This window comes from Orbicella faveolata, unplaced genomic scaffold, assembly GCF_042242905.1.
Source record: "Orbicella faveolata isolate gen_17 unplaced genomic scaffold, um_ofav_v1 contig_34, whole genome shotgun sequence".
NCBI lineage: Eukaryota > Metazoa > Cnidaria > Anthozoa > Scleractinia > Merulinidae > Orbicella > Orbicella faveolata.
In genome coordinates this window covers 18,050,801-18,063,683 of record NW_028301563.1, presented here as the reverse complement: position 1 = coordinate 18,063,683, position 12,883 = coordinate 18,050,801, and the positions used below count along the sequence as shown (strand labels likewise).

Genomic DNA, 12,883 nt, shown 5'->3' with positions numbered 1-12,883 from the left:
GTCTCCGCCGAAAATAACGTCTTCGAACCCGAGCCAGGAAACGATTTCTGTCACGTAGGAATTTTAAGCCAATCACAGTTTAGCTCAAGTTGCCCAAGAACTACTGCGCAAGGTATTTTCTGCGAGGAGCACTCGAGTTTCATTCTATCATGGAGTCTGATTGGCCAAGGAGAAACAAAAGTCACTACGTCACAGAAATCATCTCCTGGCTCGGGTTTGCAGACGTTATTTTCGGCGGAGACAAGCGACAGCCGGAAACACGTCTGCGTTCGCAGGTTATGATCATAAAGGCTCAGTCAAGTAACTGATGTTTTTTCAGTCATCCTGCCCTCCACATGTTACATTTATTATCCAAATATACATAATTTCCTTTGTGCTCTGCAACCTTGTCAGTAATCCTCAAAATTTAATTTGGTGTGACTTTGCATTTAGTTTGACAGTTCTTTTTTTATATCTGTTACTGTTTTGTTTCTTGCATTCAAACATTGACTATATGAGGCTGAGCCAATAAAGTATATGTATGCATGTATGGTTAGTGTGCTCGTCCCTGGAGCGAGCGGTCCGGGTTCGAGCCCTGGCCGGGGACACGGTGTTGTGTTCTTGGGCAAGACACTTAATGCTCACAGTGCCTCTATCCACCCAGGAGTATAAATGGGTACTGGTGAATTGTTGGGTAAACCTAACAAATTGCAGGGGAGTGACCTGCGATGGACTAGCATCCCATCCAGGAGGAGTAGAAATACTTCTAGCCGCTTCATGCTACAGAAACCGGGATAAGCTCCGGCAGCCATGAGCCATCGGCTCAAAGGCTTCACTTATGCATATATGTACTGAATGTATGATTAAGAGTCCCTGTCCATAAAAATGGAAAATAACTCGGCAAGGGTCGAAAATTCGATTTCGCTCATATTTTCATGGTAGATAGGCTAGGGCATGACAAAAACTATTGGATAGTTCTTTTGGCAAAACATCCTTTAATTTCAAAGAAACATGCAAATTACCAAATTCCGTTAAAATCGTCATTTGACGCACCATTTTATTAAACAAGTTTGAGAGCCTCGCATGCAAAACCGCATCATTCTTCCATCTTTAAAACACTCAAATAGTTTTGTGCAATGTTTAAATGTGTACTGGGTTGGTTTTAGGGAATGTTGCGTTGTCTTTTTGGGTGCAAAATAATTAAATTTCGAAGACATGTATTTCATTCACTTAAAAGTACTTCGTGTATATAATTAATTTTCCCCATGTGCGAAGCCTTTAAATGGATTAAGCTTCTGGTGGTTGAATCGCAGAAGGATGATCTACAGATTCCTGTAAAAATTTCTTTGGGCAAACGATTTTGAGCGACACGAGAGCTTTTCGAAGTACGTCAAAAATGCAAATGTTTGACCATTCCCTCATCAAATTTCAATTTACGGGTTAGACGTATATTTAATAATAATAATAATAATAATAATAATAATAATAATAATAGATTTGTATAGCGCCATATCCAGGGCTCATGGCGCTTTACAGTAAAAAATGTTATTAAAAATAAAATTTACATTAAAAATTTACATCAGTGATAAAAAATTACTAACAAATAAAATAGCTAAGCCGTAAAAATGAAAGTAAAACTATGGCATGCGCCACATGACTTGACCAATGTTAAGTTGAAATAGACACAGAGCTGATAATTTCGAAATGCTCTTACCTCATGTGCTGTAAAAGGCAGGTCCAAAGCCGATTTGACGTGTTTCTCTCACCATTCGTCGCACATAAAGCAGAAGTTTGCTTTTGTTTACACAACGTCCGATGTACATCGCCAACTGTCAACTTATTTAATTGTCGAATACCATGAATCTATGACCCTCTTTCGACACATATGATCAGCACTGTATCTAAGTCAAAAACGGCTAAGTGATTTGTAGATAGTTGCTTGCTTTGCACTACACCAAAATATTACGTTTTGATCGTCATGGTTTGATGGCTTGAATCCTTGCTTGCAGCGGTTCCTTGTTCGTCACGCAATGCTGTCATCCCATTTGAGGGGTAGGGGTAGGACAATTTCTATCCTAATACATAAGGCTCCGTAAGGCTGGGAACCACTGGGAGCACACAATCGTGTTGAGTAGGAAGAGATTAGATTAAGAAATGAGAAGAATGAATAGTTTACCATTGCCCCTGTTGTTATCTTTCACTCGACCACCGCTACCTACATGCCCTGCCTAATACTGTAACGCTAGACTCATACCTAGGTCTTTTCGCGCTGTGCAATTATTTTTGGTTTACATGTAACACAGTGGGCAACCCCCGGGGAAATGGGTGGTGACCGCTTAATGGGGCTAGCCGCTTAAATAGAAGTTGGTGTACCTTGAATATTTAATTTTTCACCATCGGGTTATAAATTTCTTGGTGAACATGGAGTCAATTCAAGACAATCATGATCGACGTGTATTTGAATTATCACCCGTCATGCACCTTCAATTTCAGACTCTTATCTGCCATCGCCCTTTCCAAAACAAAGTTTTTAAATTTTGGGTGGCCGCTTAATAGGGGTAAAGACAATAATGAAACCCTTATCGGAACGACCAAATGGTGGCCGCGGAGGTAACCGGTCAATAGGTGTTTTATTTACAATATTTTACTGACAATAATTTTGGACTGTATTGACAACAGTACTCTATTTCCTGTTACAAACATACCAATGCCTCGCCACAAGGCAAACAAAATACGCCAAATAAAATGGCATGGCCAGGGCTATTTACTCACGTAATTACTAATTAAATTTAGTCTGTTTTTCTCACGAATTAGACAGGTTGCGATTTTCTATTTTTATTTCAGCTAGTTCTTGCTTCATTGATCCATAATTTGTTTCATAGCGATTTTTTAAAAATTCTAGTGAGTACAGGCACTAGCTTTATCAGCTGTTGTCTGAAACATCAAAACGTACAACAAACGTGATTTGGACCTAGGCCACGTACACTACAGAATACGATTATATAAATATACACATGTTATTATACATATGAATAAACAGATGAACAATGATTAAATTGTTCATTTATCCTGAGAGTGCTCTATACAAAACAGATCAAAATGTGCAGCATATGCCGTGACAGCATTGCGTGACGAATAAATAACGGCTGTAAGATTGCGGCTGCGCCGACACGCTTATCAGCAATGGTCAGCAATCGATCAAACGTATTATTTTGGCGCAGTGCAAAGCAAGCAACTATCTACAAATGACTCAACCGTTTTTGACTTAGATGCAGTGATGTTCATATGCGCAGAAAGATGGTCACAGATTCATGATATTCGACCAATAATAGGTTGACAGTTGGCGATGTACATCGGACGTTAACCTTGTGTAAACAAAAGCAAACTTCTGCTTTATGTGCGACGAATGGTGAGAGATCGACTAGAAACACATCAAATCGGCTTTGGACCTGCCTTTTGCAACAAATAAGGTTAGAACATTTCAAAATTATCAGCTCTGTGTCTATTTCAACTTATTATAGAGTTCTAAAGCTTTGACGTCACGTTGTCATGGAAGCAGAATTTTCTGTTCTAAACAAACGCGCTCAGCGAGAAAAATGGCGTCGCTTTCAATCGCTTCGTTGATCTCTTTCTTCTTTGAAGAAAAAAAATCCATTGAGCGGGGAGAAAATCATTATAAATCGGATCATATTGAGTCATTCAGTTACCAACAGGGTGTTCTACGCGGAGAGGTCCATGCAAGCATGAAAAAAAAGGTCTACAAAGTCACGGTGAGTAGAGCGATCGTTTTTAAACAGTTGCCGAAGTAATATTTGTAGATATTCAGCACGCATCCTCTTGTTTTCTCCTTAAATTTCACAATTCAGCGTTAGTCAGTTTATATTTATTTCAACTTCTACGGCTCCTTGAAACAATTAAAGCGTGTAGGCCTTTTTCGTCCGAAAATCGTAAAGCTACGATCGTCTATCAGAGAAGTTACGTTGACTTAGTTTTCTTATGTTGTACTTCTCATCTGAACCCTTTTAGATATACCTAAATGAGCAATTTGACATAAAATCTACGGAGTGTGAATGTCCAAGGGGTAAATTCAAATGCAGCCACGCAGCTGCACTTTTTATCCACGGCATTCACAACCTCAGCCGCACGGACATCGAGTGCCTGAATGGAGGAAGAGGAAGTCAAACAGCTCCCTGTCACTGCTGGCAGTCGAAGAAATGTTTCCCCTGCCAAAGAAGTATGTGGCGATCTCTAGAACTCCTGATGCATTAGATCGGTCTGCACTCTATGAAGACTTGAAAGAGTATGGTAGATTCACTGGTCTGTGCTGGCTTATGAGCCCTGAACCAGCACCCGAAGCCAAACTGCCCATTCCAACAATTGAAGAAATTATTTATTCAGACGAGTTTCTTCAAACCAGAGAGTCCCAACAACAGCTGGATTGCTTGGTGCGTAAAGCCAAGGTCGACGAAAGGGATATCGTCTTAGTCAGTGAAATGACTGTGGGCCAGCGAGACAACCCAACCTGGCATCTTGCAAGAAGAGGAAGACTGACTGCAAGCAATTTTGGCTCTGTTTTGCAGGCAAAAAGAGTCACTCCATCCCTTCTGAAACGACTCCTTGGGGAGTATGATTTGTTTCGAGTTAAGGCAGTACAGTGGGGGGTAAACAATGAAACAGAAGCTCTCAGAGCATTTACAAGGTTAACTGGAAAGACTGTCCTGGAAACTGGAATATGGCTGGATGCTTCTGGAATTATTGGTGCCTCCCCTGATGGCCTAGTGGATGAAGATTCTGTTTTGGAAGCAAAGTGTCCCTACACGGAAAGAAACATGACAATTGAAGAGGCAGTCAACACCTCTCCCAATTTCTGCTTGGAGAAAACTGAAGGTGGCCAATATGCTTTGAAGAAAGAACATGTTTATTGGCATCAAATTCAAGGGGAGATGTACTTCTCTCGCCGGAAGTTTTGTTATTTTGTTATCTGGACAGCTAAAGATGTGGTAGTTTTAAAAATAGCGAGGGATGAAACTTGGAGTGAAAACATTCCAAAGCTTATGCAGTTTTATTTTGATCACCTCTTCCCAAAGGTTGTTGAGGGACAGTTATAACCTTATATGATTGTCATCTATAATAATATTATAAAGAATTTGGGCTTTATGTATTTCCTTGGGTAATCCCATTAGAAAAGATTGGGAATGCTTGTCAGGCAATTGAAATTGAACCCCTAAAAGAGCACAATCTGAGGAAGTCCTGCAGTCCTGTTGTACAAACTTATTTTTGAAAGTTCCCCCCCCCCCCCCTTTCCCGACATTACCTCAAGGTCTGAATCTTTCACTGCCTTAGTGTAGATAATTTAAAATTAAAATTTAACTTGTAATATAAACACCTGACCCACTTAAAGTGTACTTATTCATGATTATTCATTGGGTGTCATAAGGGTGGGTGAGGGTGTAAGGGTGCACTCCATATACACCAGCCAGAAGACTATTTTTAAGTTAGTGTTAACCCTCATTGTGTGGGTGAAGATATACATAATGTAAATCCACTAATGATTGCAGATTTATTTCACTCCAAGTAACCAATGTATTTTACCTAGTTAATACTTAATTCCATTTCAACAATAAATATTTATTATTAATCAAATTCATAACCCTCACATCCCTCCTTGATGAGAGGAAACTGTAAATTGACTAGTGAGGCACACAGTTGAAATAGAATGTCTGCATGACAACGCAAATATGAGGGTATAAAACTTAAGATCTTAAAGTCCTTAAGCCTAGCATTTGCCCGCTCAACATGAATTCTGCATTTTGCTATGGCCTTTGTTGCCCTTGCTTCACTCTCAGTGAATGCACCATTGTTTAAAAAAGGTGGTATATTTACAGAAACACCATTTGGTACAAGATCCTGTATAACAAAACCCTTGTCTGCCAGGACCATATCTCCAGCAGTTAGGTGGTTTAGCAATCCTGATTGCTGCACAATTGCCTTGTCGGATATCGACCCTGGATAAAGTTTACTTACATAAGTAATAACACCATTTGGGGCTACACCCACAATAACCTTGAAGGAATGCATTCCCCTATAGTTAGAATAGGTAGCATTTTGCTGGCTCATTAGCCCAGGTGTGGCAATCTCAATATCTGTACAGTCTATTACAACTCTACAAGAACCAAATTGACTGAAAGATGATGGGGCAGACAACTTGTTCTTATCCCTACTTGGAATTGATGTCATGAGGTCATTAAATAAAATTGAGTGCAGTACATGAATGAAGGTTGTTACAATATTTGCTATTGTGGATACACTGCAATTAAATAACTGTGCAAGGTGAAGGTTTGTATAATTTTGTCTTACTTTCATCAAGGTAATAAATATTTGGTCTTCAAAAGTAATTGATTCAACTTTCCAACCAGCAAAGTAATTGATGGCCTGTTTGAACCTGCATGTATAATTAACAACAATGTGAAAAACTTCCTTTGTTGGAAGGCCAGTCTCCATCTTTAAAACATTTTCATCAATTGCTGACACTGTGTAATGTTTTTGCAAGTAGTCATTTTTTTCTTTAAGGTCCATTAGGTCCCTTTCTGCTTGTTGCAGTTCTGCTTCCAGGATAATTTCTCTTGTTGTTGATGGTCTCTCCAAATTTTCCCCACTGTCTTCTTGACAGTCTTGTTCTTTTTCCCTTGCTGCTTTTATCATATCTTGCAGAGACTCCTTCTTTGCTGGCTCGATTTTTTTCTTCTTTTTTGGCTTTCCTTCTTCTGCAGCGAAGAGTTTGTCTTGATTTCTCTTGAAAATTTCAGGACCATTGCTTTTATTTCCATCTCTGAAATGGCAACTGCAGACTCGGGCGTGTTTTCCTGGCTCTCTATCTTGTCTCCTGTAGCGGAAAGAGGATTATTTTAGCAGCATATTTTGAAAAGAAACCACCTTCATTTAAAATAAAAGAAAATGCAAATACTGTGGGCATTGGTAAACGTATAAAGCTGGATTATTAAAAGCAACTACAACCAAACCTGTGGTATCTAACATTAATTTCAAGCGAGTCGAACGTTAATTCTCCTCTTCAAGGAAAGACATTTAAAATCTGCAGAAAGGCCACCCGACAACCCATAACAAATAGTAAGCAAACTTTACGAACTTCGTAATAAATGTGAGCTTGAGCTTAGTTTCATAACAAAGATGGCGACAGTCTATCTGCATCAACGGGACTGCGTGCAAACGTACTTTTCTTATCACGTATGTATCATGATCCGGGATAAGTATTTAAACCTCTGACCTTTACTAACCTCAGTAGGCGAACCCATCTTCTGTATTCATCCAGCTTTTTCTCCTTGTTAGGGAATCCGAAAAACCGGCAGTATGGCTTTCCGAGTGGTGGTCACACTCGGGCGCGAAGCAATGCACCATTTCGATCGTTTCCTTTCAAATTCCTTTTCAGTTTTACAACTTTCGTGTGAATTACAACGTCAATCGTATTCGAAGTCTCCTGGTGCTTTTCTAAACGATAATTACACCCTTGACCTCTTCAATACAAAAGCTACGAAAAGGACGCGCAATATGACAAGCGTTTGTTTAGAACAGGAATTTTTAGCGCCATGGTAACGTGACGTCACACTTTAGGACTCTATAGGTCAAGTCATGTGGCGCATGCTAAAATATACGTCTAACCCGTAAATTGAAATTTGACGACGGATGGTCAAATATGTGCATTTTTGACGTACTTTGAAAAGCTCTCGCGTCGCTCACAATCATTTGCCCAAAGAAATTTTTACAGGAATCTGTAGATCATCCTTCTGCGATTCAACCACCAGAAGCTTAATCCATTTAAAGGTTTCGCACATGGTGAAAATTAATTATATACACGAAGTACTTTTACGTGAATGAGATACATGCCTTCGAAATTTAATTATTTTCCACCCAAAAAGACAACGCAACATTCCCTAAAACCAACCCAGTACACATTTAAACACTGCATAAAAACATTTGAGTGTTTTAAAGACGGAAGAATGATGCGGTTTTGCATGCGAGGCTCTCAAACTTGCTCAATAAAATGGTGCGTCAAATGACGATTTTAACGGAATTTGGTAATTTGCATATTTCTTTGAAATAAAAGGATATTTTGCCAAGAAAACTATCCAGTAGTTTTTATCATGCTCTAGCCTATTTACCATAAGAATATGAGCGAAATCGAATTTTCGACCCTTGCCGCGAAATTAAGAATTTGTCTGATTTTTACAGGCAGGCACTCTTAATATGTGTTGTGTTCGATGTCTTTGTTGCAAAGAGGATATTGATGTTAGAGCGAGTTCTACCAATTTTGATATTACAGGCATATCAGCATCTTATTGAAACATACAAGGAAGTCCTGTTTACAAGATAAAGCCTCTTTTAGAGCATCTCCATGGGAACAGTTGTCTTTCAATACTGTCAAATGAATTATTTTTCTAATACAGTGTAGATGCTTCAAATCCAAATTGTCCTCAAACATACGAAGTGTTTATTTTTTGCAATGTGTACCAATATTCTTTCATTTCAATGACATGATCAAGCCAATTTTTACTTCTCTCCCACACTAAAATAAATTACATCTCCACTGAAGTACATGTATATAGTCAGTAAAATTTATTGACTACTATTTGGTGACTGTGCTGACCATGACTAGTTATTGAATACGATATGTCTCAGGGTGTTTGGTGACACAAAACTTGCCGGGTCTGGCATCACTAAAAAAAGTAAGATTTACTCATAGTAGATCTTTATTCACCCTAATTGTAAAGTAATTTACGATAAAAAAAATTGTCCAGACATCATGTCCACCCACAGTTGGGATTTCGTTGGACATGAGCAAATTTTGGTCGGCCAATGACTGTTATTTGCAGCCCTGCAAACAAAATGAAACAAGGTAGCACTCAGGTTAACCCTATAAAACTCTGGTTAACCTGAATAACACTCAGGTTACAGTTGGCTGTTGACAGTTGCGAGGAGTTTCATTTTAGTGGTTTTGTTTTGGGTTTTGGCACTGCCATCAGTTGCAGGGAAATATTTTTAAAATTGCACAACCCTGCCTAAAGATGTAGCTTGAAAATCAGGTTCATTAAAAATCCCAGTGTATACCTTGTTTTTATTTATCCTTTTTCTGTCTATACCTTGAATTTATTGATCTTTTTTCTGTATTGATTTTTTTTTCCAGTAATAAACATTGGCCTTGTTATAAAAGTAACAAATTCATGGACTAGCTGTTGGTGAATTTTCAACTCACAACCATGTATTGAACATGCATTTTATTTCGGCATAATGAACCAACACCCATCCTGAATGTGCAATGATAAAGATGAAAACCAGGCATGGAGGTGATCTAAATTAACAAAACAAACGGCAGGTTTCTTTTACAGGTCACAGGTCACAGGTCACAGGTCACAATCAAAACACTCAGTAAATTTCGCGATGTAACAATTACTGAGATTCCCGAGAGGCTTATCGATGTTTCCATGCAACAAACCCTAACTAAAAATGTTTTACTCTATAATTTTAATGAAAAAATTTCTAGGGGTGGTATATATACGAAATGGGTTGAAATATAGCTTTCAAACATATAGTGTTAATACATTTTATCGTAATAAGATAATTCATTATGATAGCAAATTGAACTGTTTTATTTCTATATATATATATTTTAAATCTCTACAACGAGTATGTACTAAACAGAAACAAGAGGGTCCCCTATACCTACTCTGAAAACCATTTCACGCATAAGTAATCGGCCTTTTCACGCATCACAAAAAATTCGAAAGCAGCTTCACGTTAACAGAAAAAATCACTTTTCACGTAAAAATGCAAAGGCTAAATCATGTGTTACATAAATACAAATTCTATCCACGTTTCGCAAAACATACAGAACCCTCCATTTTGATACATCGAAATGCCGTGTGCATGTGTGACACATCGTGACAGACTAGATTCTAGGTCCTCCTGGTTCACTGTCGCTGTGGTTAGTTCTCAGTCGCGTGGAATGGACAGGTTTTACATTTAGTTTGGTGTAGTTTACGAGCTTTAATGACGCTAAAATCTCCAAAAAAAGTGAACAATTATTCCCGCAAAAGTCGTTGGTTCACAAATCACACGTAAGTAAATGCATAATTCACGGATCAGTGTAAGCCTCTTTCGTTTTCATATATTTTTTTTATTATTATTTCAGTGCTACAACTGATTTCCCCTACGCGCTTTTTTTTTTTCAAGAAAGAGCTCTTATAGTTGCACTTGGGACGCACTTGTATGCATCTGTTTTATGACGTTTTGGCAAATTTTTTGGTGACCTGTGACCTGTGACCTGTGACCTGTGAAAGAAACCTGCCGCAAATCAAATGCCTTTTCCACTATTACTATAAATGCTTTCTTTGTGGGCTTTTCTTCAGGGCTGGGGAAAAGAACTCGTTACTTGCATTTGTGTTGGTTTAATCAGCCCTGAATCCCATATAAACTCCAGTGTGAGGGATATTGCCAATGGATAACTGTTACTACACAGGAAGGGCACACCTGGTTTCCTTTCCCCAGATAACCGTATCTATGGAGAACATTTTGCTGATAGGCTGCCTTCATGAAGACATGCGTGCTATTGTCATCGCAGTTTATTTCTTGTGACATAATTTGGTACATGCCACACTTGCACCATGGTATTGCCAAGTTGCTAGAGGGAGGTGCAGGGTTAGGCATTCCATCCACACTTGTCATCTGTCCAGTGGATGTGCCAGGGGTGGGTTGAGAAATGTCGCTTTCACCGATGGTCTCATCTAAATTGTCAATTCTTCTAGGCAGGCTTCTGGCACACAGCTTGCACACATTGCTTCATCAAGCATTTGAATGAATTCCTAACAGAACATTATGGAGGTAATCACCGCTAAAGTACAGTACTGTAAAGTATTTTGTGCTCGCCTGACAAAATTAAGTGTTGTAATTGATTTATTTTAGGTATAGAGCCAATGGGTAACCCGAAAACACTGAATCCCGGTCCGCGGACCCCCACTACGGAGCGAGTCCGTGGACTACCTATGGACCAGTCCAAGGACTCCCCCTACGGACCCCCTCTACGGACCACCCCCAAAATATAATAAAGATAATAAATAAATATTTAAGTAACGGGTTGTCTAATAGATTACTCGTGACAGCGAAATTTCGAACGTTACATTGTGCAAATGTAACAGACCTGGATTCTGGCTTGGGTGCAATTTATATCATTACACATTGCCATTTACTTTGCTGTGGCCATAAAGTCTACGAAAGACATGTTTGGGGGAAGCCTCTGGGAAGCCTCGAAATTTGTGTTCTTTCCCCTCTGCCATTTTGTTCAGCCCATTCTCCCGTGGGTTCGTGAACTCGTTCCAGGCTTCACTATTTACTCAGCGGAATAACAGATACAAACAAGAATAAACGGCCTAAAAATACATCTTCCATAGCCAGATTGAGCCACAAATGGAAGGTAAGAACTTTCCTTCTTACCATCGGCAACTCCTTACGCTTAAAACAGCTTCTAGGCATTTTTGTTGGGAGGGTGGGGGGGGGGGGGGGTTGTGTTAAAAACCCAAGTCTGTTACATTTGCACAGTGCAATTCTCGAAAAATCACCGACACGAGTTTGAGTTTATTAGACAACCAAAACGTGAAATATCATTTATTATTTTTACACTATTTTAGGGTGGTCTGTTGAGGGGGTCCGTAGGGGTAGTCCATGGACCGGTCCGTAGGGTAGTCGGCGGACCCGGTCCGTAGTGGGGGTCCGTAGACCAGGGGTCAGTGTTTTCGGGTTACCCAGAGCCAACAACTGTGTCAAAAATTCAAGTTTGACAGCTTGCTAGCAAGCACAGAGTTTTTGCCAAGTGGGCCTAGAAATATAAAAAATCAAGTATAGGAACAAAACAAATTTTGCCTTGCTAAACTTTATGCATTTGAATTGGTGTTCAAGCTTTGATTTTTGTGGTCTTTTCCATATTTAGGCATATTTTTGCTCTTGGAATAATAACAAATAAATAAATAAATAAAAATATATTTCTATACAAGCAGACCCTCACATCTCTATTTTATTTTATCCTCTCCTGCTCTTCACTTGGCCTGTTGTCAGTCTGGTATGGCTGTGTTCTTCAGCCACAAATGAAGTTGTACTTGCACTAGCCTTGATAAGAAAAAAACAGTCATGTCAAAGCCGTTGTACTTTGTATATGAAAAATCAAACTCTCCTAGAAACCTCCTCAGCTCAAGGGAAAGACAATGCAAACTGCAAAAACTCGAAACTGCTCTATGCTTGGTGAAATGTTTGCCCGAAATGAAAAAGACATGCTGTATACATGAATATATGTACAAATGAAGACTTGAACACAAACAGAACCAAAAATAGCCAGGAATTTAGTTGTTCCATTCGCGTGCCGCCTTCAATACCTACTTACAAACAATGTTACATCAAAGCTAAGTGCATAAATAAGGGATCTCACCGTGTTTTCGACACGGAATTGCTGTCGAACCACACGTGCACTCACTTCACATAATCTTGCAAGGGCAGCCACGATTTGCATTTGTTTTCTGTTTCGTGGAATAAGCGCTTTCGCACGAACACGAGATGCGATTTTTCTAAGAGGATAACAACAGGAGAGAGAGAAATTGGACGTTGCGTTGGAGCATATTCCCTGAAACTACACATTCAAATCTGTCACGTTATGGAGTCGAAGGAAACTCACCACCGTAGTCTTTCTAGCCTCTTCTGCGTCCATAATTTTGCCTCTGCGATAAAGTAAGTAGATCGACGAGAAGAAATCCACAAACGCGACAAAAAGACGTAATAATTTTAACCAAGAACGAATATATTCGCGCAAAATTTAACAACTCCGATAAATTCAAGATGGCGAATGCATTTC

At 39.2% G+C, this 12,883-nt stretch overlaps 2 protein-coding genes and 1 pseudogene across 4 annotated transcripts; 1 reads left to right on the top strand and 2 right to left on the bottom strand.

Annotated features, from left to right (window-relative positions):
- The first annotated feature begins 3,492 nt into the window (after positions 1–3,492).
- On the top strand, positions 3,493–6,251 carry LOC110044947 (uncharacterized). The gene is made up of 2 exons (XM_089271069.1): positions 3,493–3,749; positions 4,006–6,251. Exon 2 carries the CDS (start codon positions 4,071–4,073, stop codon positions 5,085–5,087), a length of 1,017 nt encoding a protein of 338 aa, XP_089127195.1. The 5' UTR covers positions 3,493–3,749; positions 4,006–4,070; the 3' UTR covers positions 5,088–6,251.
- LOC149105094 (uncharacterized) lies at positions 5,521–7,607 on the bottom strand. Of its 3 annotated transcripts, none has more exons than XM_089271066.1 (2): positions 7,272–7,607; positions 5,521–6,862 (listed from the first exon to the last, which is right to left on the bottom strand). In XM_089271066.1, the coding sequence occupies exon 2, from the start codon at positions 6,679–6,681 to the stop codon at positions 5,614–5,616; it is 1,068 nt and encodes a 355-aa protein (XP_089127192.1). In that variant the 5' UTR covers positions 6,682–6,862; positions 7,272–7,607; the 3' UTR covers positions 5,521–5,613. The 3 variants fall into 3 exon arrangements, with proteins under 3 accessions (XP_089127192.1, XP_089127193.1, XP_089127194.1); XM_089271067.1 differs by having other exon boundaries at positions 7,124–7,312; XM_089271068.1 differs by lacking the exon at positions 7,272–7,607 and adding an exon at positions 6,999–7,201.
- Positions 7,608–9,598: 1,991 nt separating this feature from the next.
- On the bottom strand, positions 9,599–12,115 carry LOC149105093 (uncharacterized; annotated as a pseudogene).
- Between the last annotated feature and the right edge of the window lie 768 nt (positions 12,116–12,883).

Coding starts and splice junctions, on each gene's coding strand:
- LOC110044947 (XM_089271069.1), top strand. CDS start 4,071: ATGCAGCCACGCAGCTGCACTTTTTATCCACGGCATTCACAACCTCAG.
- LOC149105094 (XM_089271067.1), bottom strand. CDS start 7,185: ATGCAGATAGACTGTCGCCATCTTTGTTATGAAACTAAGCTCAAGCTC. Junction 6,863..7,123: donor AAGCTCACATTTATTACGAA/GTTCGTAAAGTT, acceptor TTTCCGCTACAG/GAGACAAGATAGAGAGCCAG.